Here is a 26,243-nt window from a genome sequence, read left to right as displayed (position 1 = left end):
GAAGAAAAATTAATTTTTTTTTGGCTCTGTGGACCAAATCCACCTGATTTTATAACTAAAGTTTCATTGGAACACAGCTACTCTCATTCATTTACCTATTGTCTGTGGCTGTTTTCATGCTATAACAGCAGAGCTGAATAATTGCCACAGATCATATGGCCTACGAAGCTGAAAAGACTTATTTTTTGGCTCTTTACAGAAAAAGTTTGCTGAACCCCAATTTATACATTGGAATGAAGAACACTGGAATGGAAAATATGTGAGTAAACATAAAAGACTTTTCTCATTTTTAATTTCTTTAAAAGATAATTGACTATAAAGCAAAAATAACAAGAACTGGATATTTTTGATATCCAGTCCAAGAATCGAATTGCGAGGTTTACAACGTATTTAAAAAGTAAAATGACAATAGCTAAAAGGCTGGCATGGGAAAAAGGAAAAGTTTTAATGTTATACATAAAGTGATATCATTTGAAGGAGACAATTTAAAGATATATACAATAATTTGTCTGTACAAAATTTTTTAAAAAACTAGCCAGGTGTGCTGGTGTGCACCTAGCTGCTTGAGAGACTGAAGCAGGAAGATCACTCGAACCCAGGAGGCTGAGCCTGCAATGAGTGGTGATTGCAGCAATGCATTCCAGTCTGGGCAGCAGAGAGAGACCCCATTTCAAAAACAAAAATGTAGATAGATAGATAAAATTTTGTAAACACGTGGTGTGGTTTTGCATTTTTATCAATCTTGACAATCTCTTTTAATTGGAATCTTTGGACAACTTAAGGTGACAATTGATATGCTTGGGTTAAAATACATTATTTTGCTATTTTTTAAAAAATTTCCTAATTTAAAAAACAAATACATTATTTTGCTATTTGTCCATTTGGTCATATGCCCTTTTTTCTCTTTTCCTACCTTTAAAGTGAGGTTTTTTTAATTCCATCTTTATCTCCTTTATTGGATTGGGAGTTTTGTTCTTTTTTAATGGTTGCTTTAACATAGTACAGACAGGGTCTCACTGTGTTGCACAGGCATATCTCAAACTCCTGGGGTCAAGTGACCCTCCTGCCTTGGTCTCTCAAAATGCTGGGATTACAGGTGTGAGCCACAGCACCCAGCCAAGAAACCTATTTTAAGTATAGAGATACAGATAGGTTAAAAGTGAAAGGATGGCAATAATATGCCCTGCAAATGCAAATCAAAAGAAATTTGGAGTGTCTTTATCCATATCAACTAAATAGATTTCAAAGCAAAGAATATTGTGAAGGATAAAGAGTAAATTAATAATGATAAATGGATTGATTCATCCAGAGAGCATAATAACCCTAATTAACAGAGCTTCAAAGTTCTTGAAGCAAAACCTGTTAAAACAGAAAAAAGAAAAAGACAAATCAACAACTATATTAGAGAGTTCAACAATTATCCCTCAATAATTGATTGAACAATTAGAAAACTAGTAAGGATGTAGAAGATTCAAACAACACTATTCATCACCTTGACTTGATATTATGAAATACTTTACCTATCATCAGACTATATACATTGTTCTAAAGTAGAGATAAAGCATTTACAAAAATAGAGCATACTGTAGGCTATAAAGTGTGAAAAATTTTAAAGAATTAAAATTTATGTTACTTGATCACAATAAATTAAATTAGAAATAAACAATAGAAAGACATCTGGAAAACCCCCAAGTATGTGGAAATTAAACAACATAATTCTAGATAACCAATAGGTCAAGAAGAAAATTCACAAGGGAAATTATAAAATATTTTGAAATGAATGAAAATGAAAATGCCACATATCAAAATTCATGGGATTCAGCAAAAGCAGGGTTTAAAGGGAAAATTGTATCACTAAACATATATTAGGAAAAACTGTAAAATGAATGATCTAAGGTTCCAATTTGAAAAAGCAGAAAAAGAGAAAATTAAGCCCAAAGTAATCAAATGGAAGGGAAAAGAAAGAACATAAATCAATAAAATAGAACACAGATAAACAGGAAAATCAACGGAACCAAAAATCTGGTTATTTGAGAAGCTCAATAAAATTGATAAACCTTTAGGCACACTAAGATTGGGGGGGGAAAGATGGCACAAATTACTAATATCTACAGATATTAAAATATGGGAATAATCTGAAAATTTATGTTAATAAATTTTACAGTTTGGATGAAATGGATAAATTCCTTGAAAGAGAAAACTACCAAAGTTTACTTGAGAAGAAACTGATAATCAATAACCTTGTATCTATTAAAGACATTAGCTTAAAATACCTTCCTTCAAAGAAAATTCTAGGTCCAGAGGTCCTCACTAGTGAATTGTGCCAAACATTTAAAGAAGAAATAATATCAGTTCCACACAAATTCTTCCAGACAATATTAATAGAAGAGGAAGAAACACTTCCCAACTTATTTTATGACAGTAGCATTATCTGGATACCAAAACCAGACAAAGACATTATAAAAAAAGAAAACTATAGACAAATATCCCTCATGAACATGGCCATAAAAATCCTTAACAATATTTTAACAAATAGAGTCTAACATTATATAAAATGGATAGTATATCATGACCACGAGGGCATTATCCCAGGAATGTAAGGTTGGTTTAATACTTGAAAATCGATATAATTCACCATCCCATAAACAGTCAATTAAAACAAGCAACAGCATAATCATCTCAATAGATGCAGAATAAGCATTTGATAAGTTTCAACACCCATTCGTGATAAAAACTATTAGAAATCTAGGAATAAATTGGAACTTTCTTAGCCTACCAACAGCATCTACAAAAAGGCTACAGCTAACATTATACTTTATTTGTAAAAGATAAAATGCTTCCTATAAGATCAACAACAATGCAAGGATTTCACTCTGGCCTCTCCTATTCAACTTTATAATGGAAGTCCTAACCAGTGCAAGGAAAAGGAAAAATGGCAAACAATTTCACAAGTAGTAAACTGATTTTTTTTTCCTCCCCATATGAAATGTCTATACAGAAAATCCCAAAAGAGCTATTAGAACAAATGAGTTTAGCAAGGTCACGGAATATATGAAAACCAACAATATTTCTATATACCAGTAATCATAAAAAATTGAATTTAAAATGCCATTTATTCAATAGTATAAAAATATTAAATACTTAGGGATAAATTTAACAAAAGATGAAAAACACCTATGCACTGAAAACTACAAAATATCATTGCTAGAAATTAAAGAAGAATAAATGTTTAAATACAGTCGATTAAGATGGCGGAGAGGAGGCAGGACTACCCTGTAGCTCCTGCCTGGATGGACAAAGTGGCATGTGGAGACACACATCGTGAACTTATGTTCCTGTGGTAGTTCTTGGAGCAAATAGGGAAAGCTGAGAGAATCCACAGACCCTTTGAAGAAACTGGATCACCCCTGAAGGTTCCCTGAGATGCTGAAAAACTGTGAGTCTGCTTGCTTTCTCAACGGGGAGGCTCGTGGTCTGGGGCAAGTTCTCAGCCCTGGTCACCAGCTGCCTAGAAATAGACTCGGTGCTGTTGAGGGGGCCACGGTGGGAGTGAGACTGGCCTTTAGAACTGCAGGCTACGTGGAAGCAGAGTGAGGCCTGTGACTGCCAGATTTCCCCCACTTCCCTGGCAACCTGTATGACTCAGCAGAGGCAGCCATAATCCCCCTGAGAGTGTAACTCCACTGGACTGGGAACCACCCCCCCACCCCCATAGCAGCCGCAGCAAGCCCTTCCCAAGGAGGGGCTAAACTCAGACACACCTGTCCCTGCCCCCACCTGGTTGGTGATCTTTCTCTACCTGCCTTGGTAGCCAAAGAGCTCTTGGGAGCTCTATGGCCCTGCTCACTGCCTGAGAAACCTGAGTACTTAACCAGGTATGCCTAGGGCAAGTTTGCATCCTCCCTATAGGGCCACAGCTGATGTAATTTTGAAAGCACCACCTCCTGGCTGGAGGTCAACCAACACAAAACCAGTGTACTAAACAAAAACACAACCAAGGACCCTCAAAGAGTCCACTTCACTTCCCTGCTACCTCCACCAGAGCAGGTGCTGGTATCTATGGCTGCAAGACCTGAAGATGGATCACATCACAAGACTCTTTGCAGACTCTCCCCAGTACCAGCCCAGGGCCCAGTAGCTCCACTTACTGGCTAAACCCAGAAGAGCAAAAACAATCACCACAGTTCAGTTCTCAGGAAGCCCCAATCCTAGGGGAAAGAAGAGAACACCACATGAAGGGAGCATCCTGTGGGACAAAAGAATCTGAACAGCAGCCCTTGAATCCCAGATCTTCCCTCTTATATACTCTACTCAAATAAGAAGGAACCAGAAAAATCATTCTGGTAATATGACAAAACAAGGTTCTTTAACACCCCTAAAAGATCACACCAGCTCACCAGCAATGGATTCAAACCAAGATGAAATCTCTGAATTGCCAGAAGAAGATTTCAGAAGGTTGATTATTAAGCTAATCAAGGAGGCACCAGACAAAGGTGAAGTCCAACTTAAAGAAATCAAAAACATGATACAGGATATGAAAGAAAAATTCTTCAGTGAAATAGAAAGCATAAATAAAAAACAATCACAACTTATGGAAATCAAGGACACACTTAGAGAAATGCAAAATGCACTGGAACGGCTCAGCAATAGAATCGAACAAGCAGAAGAAAGAACTTCAGAGCTCAAAGACAAGGCTTTTGAATTAACTTGATCCATCAAACACAAAGAAAAAATAATTTAAAAAAATGAACGCCTCCAAGAAGTTTGGGACTAGGTTAAACATCCAAACCTAAGAATAGCTGGTGTTCCTGAGGAATAAGAGAAATCTAAAAGTATGGAAAACATATTTGAGGGAATAATCAAGGAAAACTTCCCTGGTCTTGCTAGAGATCTAGATATCCAAACACCAGCAGCTCAAAGAACACCTGGGAAATTCACTGCAAAAAGATCACTGCCTAGGCATATAGTCTTCAGGTTAAAGTCAAGACCAAGGAAAGACTCTTAAGAGCTGTGAGGCAAAAGCATCAGGTAACCTATAAAGGAAAATCTATCAGATTAACAGCAGATTTCTCAGCAGAAATCTATAAGCTAGAAGGGACTGGGGTCCTATTTCTAATCTCCTTAAACAAAACAATTATTAGCCAAGAATTTTGTACACAGCAAAACTAAGCTTCATAAATGAAGGAAAAATACAGTCTTTTCCAAACAAACAAATGCTGACAGACTTCGTCACTACCAAGCCAGCACAGGAACTGCTAAAGGAGCACTAAATCTTGAAACACATCCTCAAAATACACCAAAATAGAACTTCCTTTAAAGCATAAATCTCACAGGACCTGTGTAACAATAACACAATGAAAAAAACAAGGTATTCAGGCAACAAATAGCATGATGAATAGAATAGTACCTCACATCTCAATACTAACATTGAATGTAAATGGCCTCAATGCTCCACTTAAAAGATACAGAACTGCAGAATGGATAAGAATTCACCAACCAAGTTTCTGCTGCCTTCAGGAGACTCACCTAACACATAAGGACTCACATAAACTTAAGGTAAAGAGGTGGAAAAAGATATTCCATGCAAATGAACACCAAAAGCTAGCAGAAGTAGCTATTCTTATATCAGACAAAACAAACTTTAAAGCAGCTGCAGTTAAAAAAGACAAAGAGGGACATTATATAATGATAAAAGGACTAGTCCAACAGGAAAACATAGCAATTCTAAATATATATGCACCTAACACTGGAGCTCCCAAATTTATAAAACAATTACTACTAGACCTAAGAAATGAGATATCGACGGCAACACAATAGCAGTGGGGGACTTTAATACTCGACTGACAGCACTAGACAGAAAGTCAACAAAGAAACAATGGACTTAAACTATACCCTACAACAAATGGAATTAACAGATATTTATACAACATTCTACCCCACAAATGCAGAATATATATTCTATTCATCAACACATGGAACATTCTCTTAGACCACATGATAGGACACAAAACAAGCCTCAGTAAATTTAAGGAAATCGAAGTTATATCAAGTACTCTCTCAGACTACAGTAGAATAAAATTGGATATCAACCCCAAGAGGAACACTCAAAACCATGCAAATAGATGGAAAGTAAATAACCTGCTCCTGAATGATCATTGGGTCAACAATGAAATCTAGATGGGAATTTAAAAATTCTTTGAACTGAATGATATAACCTATCAAAACCTCTGGAATACAGCAAAAGTGGTGCTAAGAGGAAAGTTCACAGCATTAAATGCCTATATCAAAAAGTCTAGAAGAGCACAAATAAACAATCTAAGGTTATACCTCACGGAATTGGAGAAACAATGACAATCCAAACCCAAACTCAGCAGAAGAAAGGAAATAACCAGGATCAGAGCAGAACTAAATGAAATTGAAACAAAAAAAGGCATAAAAGATAAATGAAACAAAAAGTTGGTTCTTTGAAAAGATAAAAATTGAAAGACTATTAGTGAGATTAACTAAGAAAAGAAGAGAGAGGATCCAGATAAACTCAATTAGAAATGAAATGGGAGATGTTACAACTGATACCACAGAAACACAAAAGATTATTCAAGGCTACTTTTAACACCTTTACACACGTAAACTAGAAAACCTAGAAGAGATGGATAAATTTCTGGAAATATACAACTGTCCTAGATTAAACCAGGATGATACAGAATCTCTGATCAGACAAATAACAAGCAGTGAGACTGAAATGGTAATAAAAAAAACTGTCAATAAAAAAAGTCCAGGACCAGATGGATTCACAGCTGAATTCTATCACACATTTAAAGAAGAATTGGTACCAATCCTACTGACAATATTCCAAAAGATAGAGAAAGAGGGAATCCTCCCTAAATCATTCTATGAAGCCAGTATCACCCTAATACCAAAACCAGGAAAGGACATAATAAAAAAAACTACAGCCCAATATGCCTGATGAACACAGATGCAAAAATCCTCAACAAAATACTAGTGAACCGAAGCCAGTAACATATTGAAAAGATAATCCACCATGGTCAGAGGGGTTTCATACCAGGGATGCAGGGATGGTTTAACATAAGTCAATAAATGTGATACACCACATAAATAGAATTAAAAACAAAAATCACTTGATCACCTCAATACATGCAGAAAAAGCATTTGACAAAATCCAGCATCCCTTTATGATTAAACCCTCAGCAAAATCAGCATATAGGGACATACCTTAAGGTAATAAAATCCATCTATGACAAACTCACAGCCAACATTACACTGAATGGGGAAAAGTTGAAAGCATTCCCCCTGAGAACTGGATCAAGACAAGGATGCCCACTTTCACCACTTCTATTCAACATGGTACTGGAAGTCCTAGCCAGAGCAATCAGACAAGAGAAATAAAGGGCACCCAAATCAGTAAAGAGGAAGTCAAACTGTCACTGTTTGCTGATATGATTGTATACCTAGAAAACCCTAAAGACTCATCCAAAAAGCTCCTAGAACTGGTAAATGAATTCAGCAAAGTTTCAGGATACAAAATTAATGTACACAATCAGTAGTTCTGCTATACATCGACAGTGACCAAGCTGAGAATCAAATCAAGAACTTGTGAAAGGAAAATATCTTGGGCCCTCAAAATCACTAAGGAAAACTCAAGCTGGAAACTGCTTAGGGCAAACTTGCCTTCCATTCTACTCAAAGTCACTCCTCTGCCCACTGACATAGATGCATATCTGATTTGCCTCCTTTGGAAAGGCTAATCAGAAACTCAAAAGAATGTAACCGTTTGTGAATCACCCATCTGTGACCTGGAAGCTCCCTCCCTGCTTCTTGCCTTTGCTTCAAGTTGTTCCATCTTCCAGACTGAACCAATGTACTTCATACATATATTGATTGATGTCTCATGTCTCCCTAAATGTATAAAACCAAGCTGTGCCCTGACCACCTTGGGCACATGTCATCAGGACTTCTTGAGGCTCTGTCACAGGCACATCCTCAACCTTGGCAAAATAAATTTTCTAAATTAACTGAGACCTGTCTCAGATTTTCTGAGTTCACAAACTCAACCCCTTTCACAATAGCTGCAATAAAAATAGAATATTTAGGAATATAGCTAACCAAGACGTGAAAGACTTCTATATGGAGAAAAACAAAACACTGCTGAAAGAAATCATAGATGACACAAACAAATGGAAACACATCTCATGCTCATGGATGGGTAGAATCAATATTGTGAAAACGATCATACTGCCAAAAGCAATCCACAAATTCAGATCAATTCCTGTCAAAATACTACCATCATTCATCACAGAACTAGAAAAAACAATCTTAAAATTCATATGGAACCAAAAAAGAGCCCACATAGCCAAAACAAGACTAAGCAAAAAGAACAAATCTGGAGGCATCACATTACCTGACTTCAAACTATACTATAAGGCCATAGTTACCAAAACAGCATGGTACCGACATAAATATAGGCACATAGACCAATGGAACAGAATAGGGAACCCAAAAACAAAGCCAAATACTTACAGCCAACTGATTTTTGACAAAGCAAACAAAAACATAAAGTGGGGAAAGGACACCCTATTCAACAAATGGTGCTAGGATAATTGGCAAGCCACATGTAGAAAAATGAAATTAGATCCTCATCTCTCACCCTATATAAAAATCAACTCAAGATAGATCAAAGACTTAAATCTAAGACCTGAAACCTTAAAGATTCTAGAGTATAACATTGGAAAAACCCTTCTAGACATTGGCTTAGGCAAATAATTCATGACCAAGAACCCAGAAGCAAATTCAACAAAAACAAAGATAAATAGATGGGACTTCATTAAACTAAAAAGCTTCTGTACAGCAAAAGAAATAATCAGCAGAGTTAACAAGACAACCCACAGAATGGGAGAAAATCTTCACAATCTATACATCCAACAAAGGACTAATATCCAAAAATCTACAAAGAACTCAGCAAGAAAAAACGAAACAATCCCAAGTGGGCATTGTTGGTGAGAATATAAACTATTACAACCACTATGGAAAACAGTGTGGAGATTCCTTAAAGAGCTAAGATCTACCATTTGATCCAGCAATCCCACTACTAGGTATCTACCTAGAGGAAAAGAAGTCATTATACGAAAAAGATACTTGCACACACATTTATAGCAGCACAATTTGTAATGGTAAAAACATGGAACCAGCTCAAATGCCCATCAATCAATGAGTGGATAAAGAAAATGTGATATACATATATATACACACACACACACCTGGAATATTTCTCAGCCATAAAAAGGAACGAAATAATGGCATATGCAGCAACCTGGATGGAATTTGAGACTATTATTCTAAGTGAAGTAATTCAGGAATGGAAAACCAAATATCATATGTTCTCAGTCATAGGTGGGAGCTAAGCTATGAGGACGCAAAGGCATAAAAATGATACATTGGACTTTGGGGACTCAAGAGAAAGGGTGGGGGGTTTCGAGGGATAAAAAACTACATATTGGGTACAGTGTATAGCACTCAGGTGATGACTGCACCAAAATCTCAGAAATCATCACTAAAGAACTTTCAAGTAACCAAACACCACCTGTTCCCCAAAAACCTATTGAAGTAAAAAATTTTTCTAAATTTAAAAAATCATGTAATTTATCCTGTTTTTACAAAATATTTTATGAAAATTATACATAAGAAGTACAGTATAACTGAACAACTTACATTCTAATGAAAACTTTGTTGCAAAACAAAAAATGTAGTATGTGGATAGACTTAATATTGTTAAGATGAGAATTTTCCTCAAATTGATCTACAAACTTAAATTTAAAAAATCAGATCAAAATCTTAGCAGGCTTTGTGTAGACACTGACAAGCTAATTTTAAAATTTATGTGAAAATCAAAGGACCTATAATAGCAAAACGACTTGAGAAAAAGAAAGTTGGAGGACTAACATTATGTGATTTCAAGACTTATTATAAAGCCATGGTAATTAAGACAGTAGTACAAAAACAGACATATAGACCAAGAGGACAAAATGGAAATTTTAGAAACAGATCCTCACAAATACAGCCTATTGACTTTTGGCAAAGGTGTCAAGGCAATTTACTGGAGATAGTCTTTTCAACAAATGGTGCTGGAACAAATGGACATTCAGATGCAAACAAAATAAACATTGATCCTCACATCATACCCTATACAAATATTAACTTGAATTGGATCTCAGACTTAAAACTATAAAAATTTTATAAGAAAATGTAGGAGAAAATCTTAGTTATTTGAGTTAAAGATTTCTAAACCAGATACACAAAGCTCAAATTGTAAAGAGAAAAAAGTCAATAAACTGGACTTGAAAACTTTTGTTCTTCCAAAGACACTGAAAGGCAAGCCACAGACTGGAGGAATATTTATACCTGACAAAGAATGTGTATACAGAATAAAGAACTTCTATAAGTAGGTAAGAAGATAACCCAATTTAAAAAGTAAATAAATACTTTAACAGGCACTTAGCTAAAGAAGATATATGAATGGCAAATAAGCACACAAAAAAGATGGTGAACATCGTGGTAAACAGGAAAATGCAAATTAAAACTATAATAATATACCACTACATACCCAACAGACTGGCAAAATTTAAAATGACCGACAATAACATCTACTGGCAAGGATGTGGAGTGCTTGGGACTTTTATTCCTTGCTGGTGGGACTGCAAATTGGTGCAATCACTTTAGAAAACATTTTGGCAGTTTCTAAAAAGTTAAACATGCAGTTACTGTATGACCTAGCAAACCTGCTCCTATGTGTGTGTATATATATAATTTTTATTTTATTTTTTTTGAGACGGAGTCTCACTCTGTCACCCAGGCTGGAGTGTAGTGGCATGATCTCGGCTCACTGCAACCTCTGCCGCCTGGGTTCAAGCGATTCTCCTGCCTCAGCCTCCCCCAAGTAGCTAGGATTACAGGCTCCTGACACTGTGTCTGGCTAATTTTTGTATTTTTAGTACAGACAGGGTTTCGTCATCTTGGCCAGGCTGGTCTTGAACTCCTGACATCGTAATCCACCCGCCTCAGCCTCCCAAAGTGCTGGGATTACAGGCGTGAGCCACCATGCCCAGCCTCTTATGTATATATTTAATAGAAATAAAAACATACGTCTACACAAAGAGCTGTGTGCAAATGTTCATAGCAGCTTTATTCATAATGGTCAAATTCTGGAAACAACATAGGTGTCCATTAACTGGTAAACAGGTAAATTGTGGTATATCCATGTAACTGAATACTATTCAGCAAATAAATAGGAACAACTTTTTGATACTGGCACAACATAAATGAAACTCTAAAATATTACTGTAAGTGAAAGAAGCCATCCAGACATAAAAACTACATATAATTCCATTTATATGAAATTCTAGAAAAGGGAAAGTGACATGCCAGAGGCAAGTAGGCAATGGGACTGACTGCAAAGGGGCACAAGGAAACTTTTCAGGCTGATGGAAATGTTATCATGATTATGGCTGTGACAACAAGACTATCCATTTGTCAAAACTCAAAGAACTATACACTTGACAACAGCAAATTTTGCTCTATATAAATGGGAACCCCCCCCCGCAAAAAAAAAAAAAAAAGTGCAGAAAAAAAAGAAGAGTGGTAAAGTTAAAGAAACAATTGAGCCCAAACATAAAACAAGGACTTAACACAAATGCTAAGGTCAGTAATGTTTCAAGGTGTATTTTGCAAGGGATAAATGAAGGTTTTTTTAGCAACATGGCAAACCATCATGTTTGTCAACTGTGAGCATGCACAAGTACACACAAACATACCAGAACCAGAGGGCTTTTCTGCAGAATCATCCACTGCAGTTGTTGAACAGGGTACTGCTGTGGAAAGCTGAATTTGCTTTGGCTGAGTCTGACTGTTGTTGGGTTCAGACTGGCTCCCGTCTGCTGATTGCTCTGACTGGGTAAGAGAGGCACAGAATTCTTCCAATTTGGGCAGTGTGGAAGAATCTGAAGAACCATTTACGTCTAGTTGCTGCAGAATGGGGAAAAATGGGGCAAAAATATAAAAAATGTTAGTATAAGAATTAAGCCCTGTTTCCTTACTTATAAGCAAAATACAAATATTTCCATATTATAATTAATAAATAAAACCACTCACTTTCAAGAACCTAGATACTCTCAGCTGGGCGCAGTGGCTCACGCCTATAATCCTAGCATTTTGGGAGGCTGAGGCGGGCGGATCATGAGGTCAGGAGATCGAGACCATCCTGACCAACACGGTGAAACCCCGTTCTCTACTAAAAATACAAAAAAAATTAGCTGGGCATGGTGGCGGGCACCTGTAGTCCCAGCTACTTGGAGAGGCTGAGGCAGGAGAATGGCGTGAACCCGGGAAGCGGAGGTTGCAGTGAGCCGAGATTGCGCCACTGCACTCCAGCCTGGGCGACAGAGCGAGACTCTGTCACACACACACAAAAAAAAGAACCTAGATACTCTCTAGAAAAAGCAAGTCCTTCTCTATCCTAATGAACATAAATTCAATTCAAGAAACATTTACGGAACACATCCCATAAGCAAACAGGGCACTGAGTGCTACCATACACAGGCTGGGAAAGAGAGGCAGGGCACAAGAGAAGTGATGTTCACTGAGCACCCCGTGTCGGGCACAGTGCTAGGTTATCTGCATGTGTTTCTTCATTTGAACATCAGAACAGGTGTCCTAGGTAGGTGATATTAAGTCTTCTTTCACTTAGCATAATGCTTTTACAGAGTGGTTAAGTTATCCAATGTCCATCAGTAAATGGCAGGGTGCAGATTTGAACTTAGGCCAGTGTATGTTCTCAGTGCTCTACCACACCACCTCCTAGTCAGACAGGATCCCTGTCTCTGGCGCTCAGTCCTCAGTCAGGGAAACAGTGTGTGTGCTGCTAGCCATGAAAGGAGGCAAGAGCTGCATGCTACTCAGAAGGGACAAAAAGGCCAGGGTTTGAGAGAAAAAGATGAACTTCCAAACTGAGATTGAACTTGAGTTTAAATGAAGGGAGTGCCAAATTTTAACCATTATGAATCAGACCCCATTTCCTACCATATAGTCATTGCTGAAGTAAGTGTACTCTATGGTCATTTAATAGCATTGATCTTTGGTGATGTCAACTGGCATTAACATGAGTAAAGAGAACCCCATCAGACCAAGCTGTAACAAACTGAACCAAGTGGTTTATCGTCTGGGATCTGCCTAAAGCAAACTGAAACAATAATTGTACAAACAGATGTAGGCTTGTTTTTCTGGCTCATATGCAGCATGCATTTAATATCAGCAAATGTTCCTTCTGTGGCAAAAATCTATAGCGGCTCACTTTCAAAGATGGCTGGCATGAATGTGGCTTATATAATTATATAATATACAAATGCCTGTGTGTATAACCTTTCTTGGTTGCAAAAAAGAAATTCTAAAACTCCAGATAGCTATACTGGGCCATACAAGATGTTATTTCAGGAAACCAAAGACCTGGACTCAAATTTTTGCATAGTTTATGCAATTCACACGTATACTTGAGCTACCTTTTATCTTCATTTAAAATGAGGCTGAGAATGAGTGAATTCTTTCAATAAGCTGCAATAATAAGTAAATCAATGTTTATTAATATCACAAATTTTTTAAGCTGGGGAGATTACTAGTTCAAATCAGTCTTGGCAGGTGGGCAAGCTCAGGGTACAAAAGGTAACTTGTTTAAATTTGCTAGTCAGTGGTAAAGACTAGGCCCTAGATTATAGCACTTACAGACCATTACATTATGCCCTACTGGCTATGTTTAGCTGTTTAATAGATAATATACAGAAACATTTTTAAAAAGCTATATCTTCTTTCTTGACAAATATGATTTAAGAAAGATGCACTGTTGACACATATTTAAATGCATCCTGATAGCTTTCACTCTGAATTTCACTCTAAATTTGTATGACATTTGAAAGCAAGTATGTGTAGTAAATTTAAGCAATTAGTTGAAAATAAGTCTTCCCCTTCTAACAGTAACCTAAAGCCTTACTACTCAAAAGTGGTATTCACTCATCAGCAGCATCAGCATTAGTTGGAAGCTTGCTAGACATGAAGAGCTTTGGTCTCTACCCCAGATATGCTGGATAAGAATCTGCATTTTAACAAGATTCCCAGGTGACCTGTATGCACATTATAGTTTGAGAAGCACTGCTCTACCAGATTTATTCTTCTGTAGTTATAAATAACTGACTCCCTCACAGTTGTTTGGAAATATACCATGCTGGAACTACAGGTTAGTCTCAACAAACATGTTCATGATTTATGAAACATGAACAAATGCCCCAAATCACTTCACATCCACTAGAATGGCTATAATAAAAAAGACATGATTACAATTGTTGGCAAGAACAGCAAGTGTTGACATGGACAAACTGGAGTACTCTTAAATTGTTGGTAGGAATGTAAAATGGCACCACTGCTCTGGAAAATATCCTGGTAGTTCCTCAAAATGTTAAACATAGGGTTGCCATATGCTTATCTAGTTACATACTAAGATAAATGAAAACATGGCAAGGAGTAAGAAAATGGCATAGGGCAGAACTCTGGGAGACACCACAGGGAGCAAGCCTAAAAATTACGTCGGGAGGTAGGAGGAAAAAAGATCATGGCATCACAAAAGCCAAAGGAAGATTATGTTTCAAGAAGGAATGCAAGATTACTTTCAAATATTGCTGAGCAATCAGGTACTGTAAGGTTAAAACATGCCCACCTAATTTAGCAACATGGGAATAGATGGTGACTTGAAGGATAATCACTGTAGTATTATTTACAGTCACATGAACTCTTAAAAATAGATATTCATCAGAACTATTTAAATCAGTGTGGCATATCCATAACTCTGCAGGAGTTTAAAGCAGTGAGGTAGGTTTGTAAGTACTGAAATGGAAAGGTGCTGAATGGTATGTGTATTATGTTCTCATGTATGTGTTTAGTTTCTAGGAAGGATACACAAGAAACTGCTTATGATGGAAATTGGATTAGAAGAGGCAAGGATATCTTATTTTCGTAACTTTCAGAACTACTTGAATTTTAAAATCCTGCATATGTAGTACTTTTATGATTTTCAAAGGCAAAACATGTCTGTCTATATAGGGGATGAAAAACAAGTGTGGTAGCTAGAGAGGACTGTGGGATTAAAAAAATTTAGAATGTTTAAATTTTGTTTAGACGGAAGGTACATTAACATGTTTAAATGCTTATGAGAACACTCCAGTAGAAACAGGTTGAAGATACAGACAGCAGGAGAGGACTGTATCCTAAGCATACTTCCAGTCCCAAGCCTTTTGAATAAGGGATATTCAACCTGCATGGTAAGTACAGGTTGCTTTAGAATAGGAATAGAAAAAGGGGTAGAAAAAGAAAACTTTCTTAAGAAATATACCTTAAGAAGTTCATTATGATACAGTAAAGATTTTACCTTTGTAAATTCTCTTCATGGAGTATAAATTAATAGTATAAAACTACATGACAGAAAAAGTTTGAGGACTCAGATTTCCTGACTTCAAAACTTATTAAATAGCTAGAGTAATCAAGACAATGTGACACTGGTATAGAAACAGACACATAGAGAATAGGATTGAGAGTCCAGAAATAAACCCTATCTTTATGTCAGCTGATTTTCAATAAGGATGCCAAGACAATTCATGGGGAAAGAATCATCGTTTCAACAACTAGTGCTGGTACAGCTGAATGTCCACATGCAAAAGAATAAAGACGGACTCTATCTCACACCATAACAAATTAACTCAAAATGGATCAAAGACCTAAATGTAAGAGCTAAAATTATAAAATGCTTAGGTGAAAACACAAGTGTAAATCTTTGTAACTTTGGGTCAGACAATGGCTTATTAGGGGAGACCAAGAACTCAAGCAATGAAATAAAAAAATCTATTGGATTTTATTAAAAAAAACATTTGTGCTGCAATGGACACCATTAAGTGAAAAAGAAAAACAGAAGAGTAGAAAATTTGGAAATAATATATCTGATAAGGGACTTGTAATATGATATTTTCTTATATCTGAATAACAAAAGACAACCTACTTTTAAAATGGGCAAAGGATCTGAATATCTTGTCAGAGAAGATAAATCACCAATAAGCACATGAAAAGACATGCAACATCATTAGCCATCAGGGATATGGAAATAAAAACCTTCATATCCACTAGCATGGCCATAATCAAAAGAACAGGCAATAAGTGTTGGTGAAGATATGGAGAACTGGAACTCTCATACACTGCTGGGGGGTACATAAAATGTTGCAGCCACTTTGAGCAACAGTATGCCAGTTCCACAAAATGTTAAAAGCAGAATTACCATACGATCCAGAAACTCCACTCCTAGTTATATATCTACCATATGATCCAGAAACTCCACTCCTAGGTATATATCTAAGAAAAACTAAAATGTGTTCACACAAAAACCTTGTACTTGAACATTCTTAGCAGCATAATAGCCAAAATGTGAAAGCAGCCCAAATTCCCACCAACTGATGAATGGATAAATAAGATGTGGTATATCATAGAAGGGAATATTATTCAGCCATAGAAAGGAATGAAGTATGGGTTCATACTACAACAAGGATGAATTTTGAAGACATTATTAATGCTAGGTGAAAGAAGACAATCACAGAAAACCACATACTGTGTGCCATTTAACAGACAAATCTGTAGAGACAGAAAGCAGATTAGCAAGTAGCTGCCTAAGGCTGTGAGAGGACAGGGAAGGAGTATGACTGCTAATGGTCATGGGTGTTTTTTTTCAGAGGGTGATGAAAATACTCTAAAATAGACTGTAGTGATAGCTGCACAGCTGTGTATCCTAAAAACATTGAATTGTGCACTTTAAATAGTGAATTATAATGGTATATCAATTATATTTCAATAAAGCTGTATTTAAAAAAAAGACATGAGAAACAAAATATAAAAGCCTACTTTATCCTAAAACTAAATTCATGCATTAAGTAAGCTACATTTCTGGAAGAGACCATTCTATGAAATACAGAATGACTTCATCATTCTCATACAAAAGTAACCACAGTCTGAAGGAAATGTGTCACTTAGAAGGTTCGTCTTCCCTAGATCTGCTTTTCAACGTCTTCTAGACTTAAGCTCTTTATTTTCAATGTAACACACCAAAGTAAAGAGGCCCGGCAGCCAAATTTCATGATTCACACAAATTGTCCTGCTGCTTTCAGGATGCTCGTAATATATTCAGGAAACCTGAAACAAACAGATTCTATGCCAGGATTACTGCTTTCTGCCAGAGCAATGTGAATGAAGAAACTAGTCTAGACTATGTGACAAATATAGAGCTTAAAATTATGACTAAGTTACAGGAAAATCCCAACTTTCTCTATCTCTAAGAGAGGTTTAATCATTTTTAAAATTCTAGGCTCAAGATTCTCTTCTGAAGCAATAAGGAATTATGTTTTCATTTTAAAATCAACATATATTTTATGTATATGTATTCTACAACTGCTGAGAAGTCATTAACCACAAGTATTCTGGGGTGCAAATCCACTCATAACTCTAGTACAAAGCCCAAAAAGTCAAAAGTAAAATTTATCATCAACAGCTACAGCAACCTGTTAAGAGATAGGCAATATCAAAATATGTAAATTAAGACAATTTTGCTTTCTAAAAATGAAAGGACTTCCTTATGCAAACCTGTCCCAATAACCTGCATTAGACATTTACCTTTTGAGTCCTGTTTGTGCCGGTATTTTTTTCCTGAGCACCCAGTACTTCTGGCTTATGAACTTCTACTTTCATTCCATTTACAAGGCCTGAAGGCTGCCAAGAATCATCCCATGTATCTTTGGGGGTGGAAAAACACCAGTCCTATAATGAAAAAATCGCAACAACAGACTGAGATAAAGTGCGACATGACCCAAAAAGAGGATAACTTGGGCAAGATAAGTGCAAGAAAGCAATACATATTAAAAAAAGGTATTTATTAACTTTCTATATCAGTGTGACTTTCCTCCTTGCTTTATTGGTCCATACCCAGTATCTTGAACTCTGAACACATGGATCTCAAAAATAAATACAACTCTGTTTGTGGTCTTTTCTTTAATATCTTTTTCATGGCTAGATGAGTTTTTTCATGATCATCTAGTACTTAAATAGCACAAACATGAAGGAGCAACATAATTTCAGAAACTTATTCTTATAGCCAGTGGAAAATAAATTTTAAATATATATAGTTAGGCCTAGTATTAGCAAATATGCTGACTCCAGAAATCCAGAGGTTATATTACAAGGCCAAAGCAACAAAAGTAAAATTAGAGAAAATGGTTTTTTTCATTTATTTATAGATCCTAAGGGCCTTGACTAGGGGCCAATGATAAAACAAAAATCATAATGATTAGAAGGGCAGATATACAAAAATTGGCCTATGGTTTATTGTCCCATGATGAATCCTCTGTCCCTCTACATGCCACTACCATTTTTTAAAATCATGTATTCTTTGAATTACTGCCTGGTAAATACTTTGGAATTCCAGAATATATAGTTTTCTTGGACCTAGACAATTAAATTTAAATTTCCTTTTCTCAGTACTGATTTGCTTTCTTTTCCTATTTTTTTTTTTTTAGATAGGGTCTTATTCTGTCACCCAAGCTGGTGGAATGTAATGGCATGATCTTGGCTCATTGCAACCTCCAGCTCCCAGGCTCAAGCATTGATCCTCCTACCTCAACCTCCCAAGTAGCTGGGAGAGCAGGTGCACACCACCACACCTGGCTATTTTTAGTAGAGACAGGGTCACACCATGTTGCCCAGGCTGGTCATGAACTCCTGAGCTCAAGTGATCCACCCACCTTGGCCTCCCAAACTGCTAGGATTACAGGCTTGAGCCGCAGCGCCCGGCCTGATTTGCTTTCTATTTTTCCAAGGATCTAACCTTCTGTGGCATTTCTTTACATGATGAATACTGATTCTTTCCACCAAGGCTTGCAGTAAATAGATGGGAGGCAGCATCACCTCCTTTTCCCATCTTAGCCTGTAGAGGTAACCAGTTCTCATCCCAAATATCATCACCTATGGTCACTGACTCTAGGCATGGCATTCCAGTGGGGATCTCATCCTAAAATGTAACAGAAGACAAAGAAAAACTATCATTTATAGTTCCTATATGAGCACATAAAATTTAGGTTTTATAGTTTTTTCCTGACTCCAGGTAAAGATGACAGTTTGAATTCACAATTTATTACTTTCCCTTCTGAAATGCCACCAAAATAATAAAGAGATTTAGGATATAATCTTTATAGTCAAAGAGAACAGAAGAGGAGAAAGCACCATCTACTTTCTGGGTACAGGAAAGCAGACAAGTGGCAACCGATTAAGCAGTCCTGAGAAAGTGGAATCCTGAGCTTGTAGTGAAAAAATTGAGAAGCAACCCAAATCTATACAATATATACCTTAAAAACTCAGAAATTTGTACTAAAAGATTTTTGGAATTGAGGGGGTAAAATGGGAATGAAAACAAGCACACTGGCTCAAAGTCTGTGTAAGTAGGACTTAGATCTCCAGATACTCTTCCCCTACTCCAAGGACTCAGGCAACTATATCTCCTCTAGCCGCCAGAAGACCAGAAATATTCTGGAGGGTAAAACTGAGGATGGAGCAATCATAATAAAAAATTATTAAGGAATTAAAGTTTTTATAATGAATATTGAGATCCCTGGCCATCTTTTCAACAGCAGAACAGAAATGAAAGAATGCATGAACTTGAAGACAGATACCCTAGAAATTATCAAATCTAAACAAAAGAGAAAAAAAGATTGGGGGGAAAAAAACAAAAAAACAACCAAACAAAAAACCCAAAACAGAGCCTCAGGGACTGTGGAACAATACCAAAAGATATAACATTTGTGTCATCAGAGTCTCACAAGGAGAACAAAAAGAGTATAATGCAGAAAAATAATTTGAAGAAATATGGCTGAAAACATCCAAAATTTGGTAAAAGACATAAATCTACAGATTCAAGAAGTTCACCAAAACCCAAACTGGATAAACCTAAAGAAATCCATGCCTAGACAGGTTCTACTCAAGTTGCTGAAAACTAAAGTCAAAGAACTATCTTGAATGTAGCCAAAGAAAAATAACACATTACTTATAAAGGAAGAACAATTTCAATTACTGTGGATTTTGCATCAGAAACCATGAAGGGCAGAAAGAAGAATGAAACTGTTAAAGTGCTAAAAGAGAAGAAATGGGAAGTCAGGTTTCTAGATACAGCCAAACTATCCTTCAAGAATGAAGTAATAAATATATTCTCAATAAAGAAAACAGAATTCATGGTCAGCATACCTACTCTAAAATAATTGCTAAAGGAAGTTCTTTGGACAGAAATGGTTATCAGAAGGAAACTTGGAATATCAGAAAAAGAAAGATCAACAGAAATGATAAATATCTGGGTATATATAATAGACTATTCTCTTGAACTTTTAAAGAATATTCTTGAAGATGGAAAGCAAAAACTAACATCATAAATTGTATGTAGGTGTAATACATAAGACAAGGATGGCATAAAAGAAAAAGGAAGGGGTAAAAAGACCTAAATAGTAGGGTATGATACTGACATTCCAAAGTGGTAAAATGCTGACTAAGTACATTGTAAAAGTCAAGAATGACAACTGTAATTCCTAAAGCAACCACTAAAAACACTACACAAACAGATATAATAAAAACATAGTACTTTGGGAAGCCAAGGTGGGCAGATCATGAGGTCAGGAGATCGAGACCATCCTGGCTAACACGGTGAAACCCCGTCTCTACTGAAAATATAAAAAAATTAGCTGGGCGTGCTGGTGGGCGCCTGTAGTCCCAGCTACTCGGGAGGCTGAGGCAGGAGAATGGCGTGAACCTGAGAGGCGGAGCTTGCAGTGAGCGGAGATTGTACCACTGCACTCCAGCCTGGGCAACAGAGCAAGACTGCATCACACACACACACAAAAAAATAGCAGATAAAATGGAATACTAAAAAATGTTCAAATAACCTAAGAGAAGGCAAGAAAGAGGAGGCAGATGAATGAAAATCAGGGGAACAAACAAAAATAAAATGGCAGATCTATAATTAAAACATATATATAATCACATTAAACATAAATGGTCCAAACCATACTAATTAAAATTCAGATTGTCAGAGTGGATTAAAAAATAATCAAACAAGGCCGAGCACAGTGGCTGATGCCTGTAATCCCAGCACTTTGGGAGGCCAAGGTGGGCAGATCATCTGAGGTCGAGAGTTCAAGACCAGCCTGACCAACATGGAGAAATCCCATCTCTACTAAAAATACAAAATTAGCGGGGCAGGGGGCACATGCCTGTAATCCCAGCTACTCAGGAGGCTGAGGCAGGAGAACTGCTTGAACCCGAGAGGTGGAGGTTGTCATGAGCCGAGATCATGCCATTGCACTCCAGCCTGGGAAACAAGAGCAAAACTCCATCTCAAAAAATAAAATAAATAAATAAATAAATAATCAAACTATATGCTGTCTCAAGAAACTTACTTCAAATATAATGACACAGGTAGGTTAGGAGGATGGAAAAAAAATATACCAGGCACGCACACACACACACACACGAAAACCAGAATGGCTATACTGATATCAGATTATGTAGACTTCAGTGCAAAAATAGTAATTGTGAATAAAGAAAGACATTTCATAATGATAAAAGGGTCAACTCACCAAGACATGTAAGAATCCTAAATGGATAACACCTAACAATAGAGCTTCAAAATGCACAACAAAAAAATTGACAGAATGAAAGGAGAAATAGACAAAATCCAAGATTATAGTTACAGACTTCAGTGTTCTTCTCAGTAATCAACAAAATTGGTAGATAGCAAGGATCAGAAGAACTGAATAATACCACCAATCAACTGGATCTGACATTTATAGAAACTCCACCCAACAACAGAATACATGTTTTCTTTCAAAGACACATGGACATTTACCAAGCTAGACCACATCCTGTGTTGACAAAACAAACCTTAACAAATTTAAAGAATTGAAATCACACTAAGCGTGTTCTAAGACCATACCATACTGGAAAGAAGTAACAGGAAGTTAACATGAAAATTTCCAAACACTTGGAAATTAAACAACACACTTCCAAATAATTCATGGGTCAAAGATAATATCTCAAAATAAATTATAAAATATTTGAACTGAATGAAAATGAAAATACAGTATGTTCAAATTTGTGAAATGCAGCTAAAGTGATATGTAGAGACTCATAGCATCAATGCTTATATTAGAAAAGAAAGGTCTCAAATCAATAAACTTCCATCTTAAAAAAATAGAAAAAGAAAGCAAAAATAAACCCAAAGAAAATAAAAGAAAGAAATCAATAAACTTGAAAACAGAAAGACAAGAGATAAAACCACTGACACCAAAAGCTTATTCTCTAGGAATGGGAAGTTCAATAAAATGTATAAATCTCTAGTAAGACTAATAAAAAGGGGAGAAGACAAACTGCCAATATCAGGAATGTAATAGGAGATTATCACTGCAGACCCTGCAGATAACAAAAGGATAATAAGGGAATACTATAAACAATGTTATACATATAGTTGACAACTTAGATGAAGTGAACCAATTCCTCATTTGATAACTTAAATGAGTCACTTCCTCAAAAACCACAAAATACCAAGACTAAGATAAAATAGCTGATTTGAATAATCCTATATCTACTAAAACAATTGATTTTATAATTTAAATTCTTCTGGAAAAAAGTCTCCAGGCCCAGATAGTTTTATAAGGTAATATCAAACATTTTAAAAATTAACTTCTTTCCCTGAAAAAGAACCTGATTTTATATAATCTTTTCCAGAAAATAGATGAGCGAATACTTCCAACTCATTCTATTAGGACAGTATCACCCTGTACAAAGTGTACATCAATAAACAAAGAAAGAAAACGTGGTATATATACACAATGTAATAATATTCAACCTTTAAAAAGAAGGAAATCTTGTAATTTGTGACAAAATGGATGAACCAGGAGGGCATTATGTTACATGAAAAGCCAGATACAGAAAGAGGAATAACACATGATCTCACTTACACGGGGAATCTAAAAAAGCAGAGTGAAATAGCAGTTACCAGAGGCTAGGAGGTAGAGGGATTGGGCAGATGTTGGTCAAAGGACACAAAATTTTAAGTTCAAGAGATCTGCTATACATCTTGGTAACTACAGTTAATGATGACATATCGTATACTTAAAAATTGCCAGGAGAGTAGATTTTAAGTGTTTTCACCACAAAAAAATAACAAGTATGTGAGGTAATGCATATGCTAAATAGCTTGACTTATACATGCTACAGTGTATACATATATTGAAACATGTTGTACACCATATGTGCAATTTTACTTAATTAAAAAAACTAAGAAAATAAAGATCCATACAAACAACAAAAATAAATAAAAAGGAAATACAATTCTACATAATCTTTCCCAGAAAACAGCAAAGGGGGCAATATATTCAGATTTATTTTATGAGGCCAGGATTATCCAGTACAAAAATCAAAGACAATACAAGAAAACTACAGACCAGTATCTCATGAAAACAGATATCCATTTGCATGTACTAATGCAGACAACATTACTGATAGAGAAAATCACAAAAGAAACCAACAAAACACCCCCTAGAATGGATAAGTGAAGTTAGGTAGTTCAAAAAAACACCAATTTCTATATACTAGCAATTAAAATACAAAAACTGGGGAAAACATTTATAATAGCTCTCAAAATAAGTGAAATACTTAGGTATAAAATTAACAGAACATATACAGATCCTGTATACTGAAAATTATAACACTGTTGAAGAAATAAAAGAAAACCTAAATAAACGGGGAGATACACCATGTTCATGGACTAAAGCATCAACTTTCCTCAAAATTATCTATATATATAACACAACACCAATCAAAATCTCAGGTATAGATAAGCTGATTCTAAAATTTACAAGGAAAGAAAAAGGAACCAAAATATTAAAAACAATTTTGAAAAAGTATAAAATAGCAGGAATCATACTACCTGATTTTTTCTTTTTCTTGAGACAGAGTTTCGCTCTTGTCGTCCAGGCTGGAGTGCAATGGTGTGATCTCAGCTCACTGCAACCTCCCTCTGCCTTCCGGATTCAAGCAATTCTCTCATCTCAGCCTCCTAAGTAGCTGGGATTACAGGTGCCCACCACCACACTTGGCTAGTTTTTGTATTTTTTAGTAGAGACAGGGTTTTGCCATGTTGGCCAGGCTGGTCCTGAACTACTGACCTCAGGTAATCCACCCACCTCGGCCTCCCAAAGTGCTAGGATTACAGTCATGAGCCACTGCGCCCAGCGCATACTACCTGATTTTAAGAGGCACTATATAAGGCTACAGTAATCAAGACAATGTGGTAGTGATGAAGAGACATACATATAGGTCACTGGAGAAGAATATAGAGTCTAGAAATAGACTTCCAGAAATACAGACAATTCTTTTTTTTTTGAGATGGAGTCTTGCTCTGTCGCCCAGGCTGGAGTGCAGTGGCGCGATCTCGGCTCACTGCAAGCTCTGCCTCCCGGGTTCACGCCATTCTCCTGCCTTAGCCTCCGGAGTAGCTGGGACTACAGGCACCTGCCACCGCGCCTGGCTAATTTTTTGTATTTTTAGTAGAGACAGGGTTTCACCATGGTCTCGATCTCCTGACCTCGTGATCCGCCCACCTCGGCCTCCCAAAGTGCTGGGATTACAGGCGTGAGCCACCGCGCCTGGCCGACAATTGATTTTTGATAAGGCTTCAAAGACAATTCAATGGAGATAGGATAGCCTTCTCAACAAAGGATGCTGGATCAATTGGACATCCACATGTAACAAAATGAAACCTGACCTAAATTTCATGCCTTACACTAAAATTAACTCAAGATGTCTTGACACCGGAAACACTGTCCATAATAGAAAACAAGTTGATATGTTAGGTTTTTTCAAAATTAAAAACTTCTGTATGAAAGACACTATTAAGAGAATGAAAAGACAAGCTACAAGTGAGAGAATATTTTTGAAAATCACATTATTTGACAAAGAACTAGTATCCTGAATATATAAAGAACTCTGAAAACTCAAGAGTAAGAAAAAAACCGAATCAAAATAATGGGAAAAAGACTTAAACAGAAATTTCACCAAGAATTGTGTATAGATGACAACTAAGCACAAGATGTTCAACATCATTAATCACTCGAATTTAAAATCATGCTGTGATACTACTACACACCTATTAAAATGGCTAAAGCAAAATTACTGACAATGTCAAGTGCTGACAAGAAAATGGAGCAAATGGAACTCATATATTGCTGGTGAAAATTCAAAATGGTACAGCCACTCTGGAAAAAAGTTTGACATACACTTATCACATGACCCAGCAATCTTACTCCTGGGTATTCACTGCAGATAAATGAAGCTTATGTTCACACAAAAACCTGTACATGAATATTTATAGCAGCTCTATTCATAAATATCCAAAACTGGAAACAACCCAAATGTCCTTCAATGGGTGAATAGGTATATAAACTATGGTATATTTATACTATAAAATACAATTCAGCAATCGAAAAGAACATATTGATACATGCAAGAGCTTGGATGAATCTCAAAGGTACAGAACTATACTGAATGAAAGAAGCCAGTCTCCAAAGGTTACATACTATATGATTCTACTTACATGACAGTCCTGAAAAGGTAAAACTAGAGTGACAGAAAACAGACCCCAGACCAGTTGCTAGGGGTTAGGGATATGGGGAGACTGTGATTACAAAGCAGTAGCACAAGGGAGTTATTTTAGATGATGGAGCTGTTCTGCATCCCAATTGCAGTGTTGGTTACACAAATTTACACATTTATTAAAGTTGATAGAATAGTACACCAAAAGAGACAATTTTACTATGTGTTAATTTATAAATGGAAAGATATTAACATGAAAAAAAGTTATACAAGGGAAAAAAAGGTGTAATAGTGTACTATAATACTTGGCCAAGCCGTGAAGAGCATTTACATAGTCACAGTAATGTAAATATTGAATGGTGATCTGATGGAAAGTTTGATATACTATATCAGTAACATGGTAGGGGGAAGGGACAAAAAGGTTATGTTTGTGTGTGGTGGTGGTAAGGCGATGGAAGAGAACTAAGCCCCCATCT

At 36.3% G+C, this 26,243-nt stretch overlaps 1 protein-coding gene across 7 annotated transcripts in view; it reads right to left on the bottom strand.

Moving 5' to 3' along the window:
• The window catches only part of TDRD5 (tudor domain containing 5), a 114,798-nt gene that overhangs the window by 9,823 nt on the left and 78,732 nt on the right, over positions 1 to 26,243 (bottom strand). For 6 of the 7 annotated variants that reach the window (XR_010117660.1, XM_063627431.1, XM_063627428.1 and 3 more), the window contains 3 exons: positions 18,962 to 19,144; positions 17,755 to 17,898; positions 11,823 to 12,033 (listed from right to left, as the gene is read on the bottom strand). Coding sequence is in view for 6 of the 7 variants with exons in the window: in XM_063627431.1 (XP_063483501.1) it covers positions 11,823 to 12,033; positions 17,755 to 17,898; positions 18,962 to 19,144 (538 nt within the window). In the remaining variant the exon portion in view is untranslated. The remainder of the gene's footprint in view (positions 1 to 11,822; positions 12,034 to 17,754; positions 17,899 to 18,961; positions 19,145 to 26,243) is intronic. The other variant, XM_063627433.1, reaches the window with a different exon arrangement.

Source organism: Symphalangus syndactylus, chromosome 12 (genome assembly GCF_028878055.3).
Source record: "Symphalangus syndactylus isolate Jambi chromosome 12, NHGRI_mSymSyn1-v2.1_pri, whole genome shotgun sequence".
Taxonomy (NCBI): Eukaryota; Metazoa; Chordata; class Mammalia; order Primates; family Hylobatidae; genus Symphalangus; species Symphalangus syndactylus.
The sequence above is the reverse complement of the archived record's forward strand: the minus strand, read 5'-3'. Positions and strand labels throughout refer to the sequence as shown.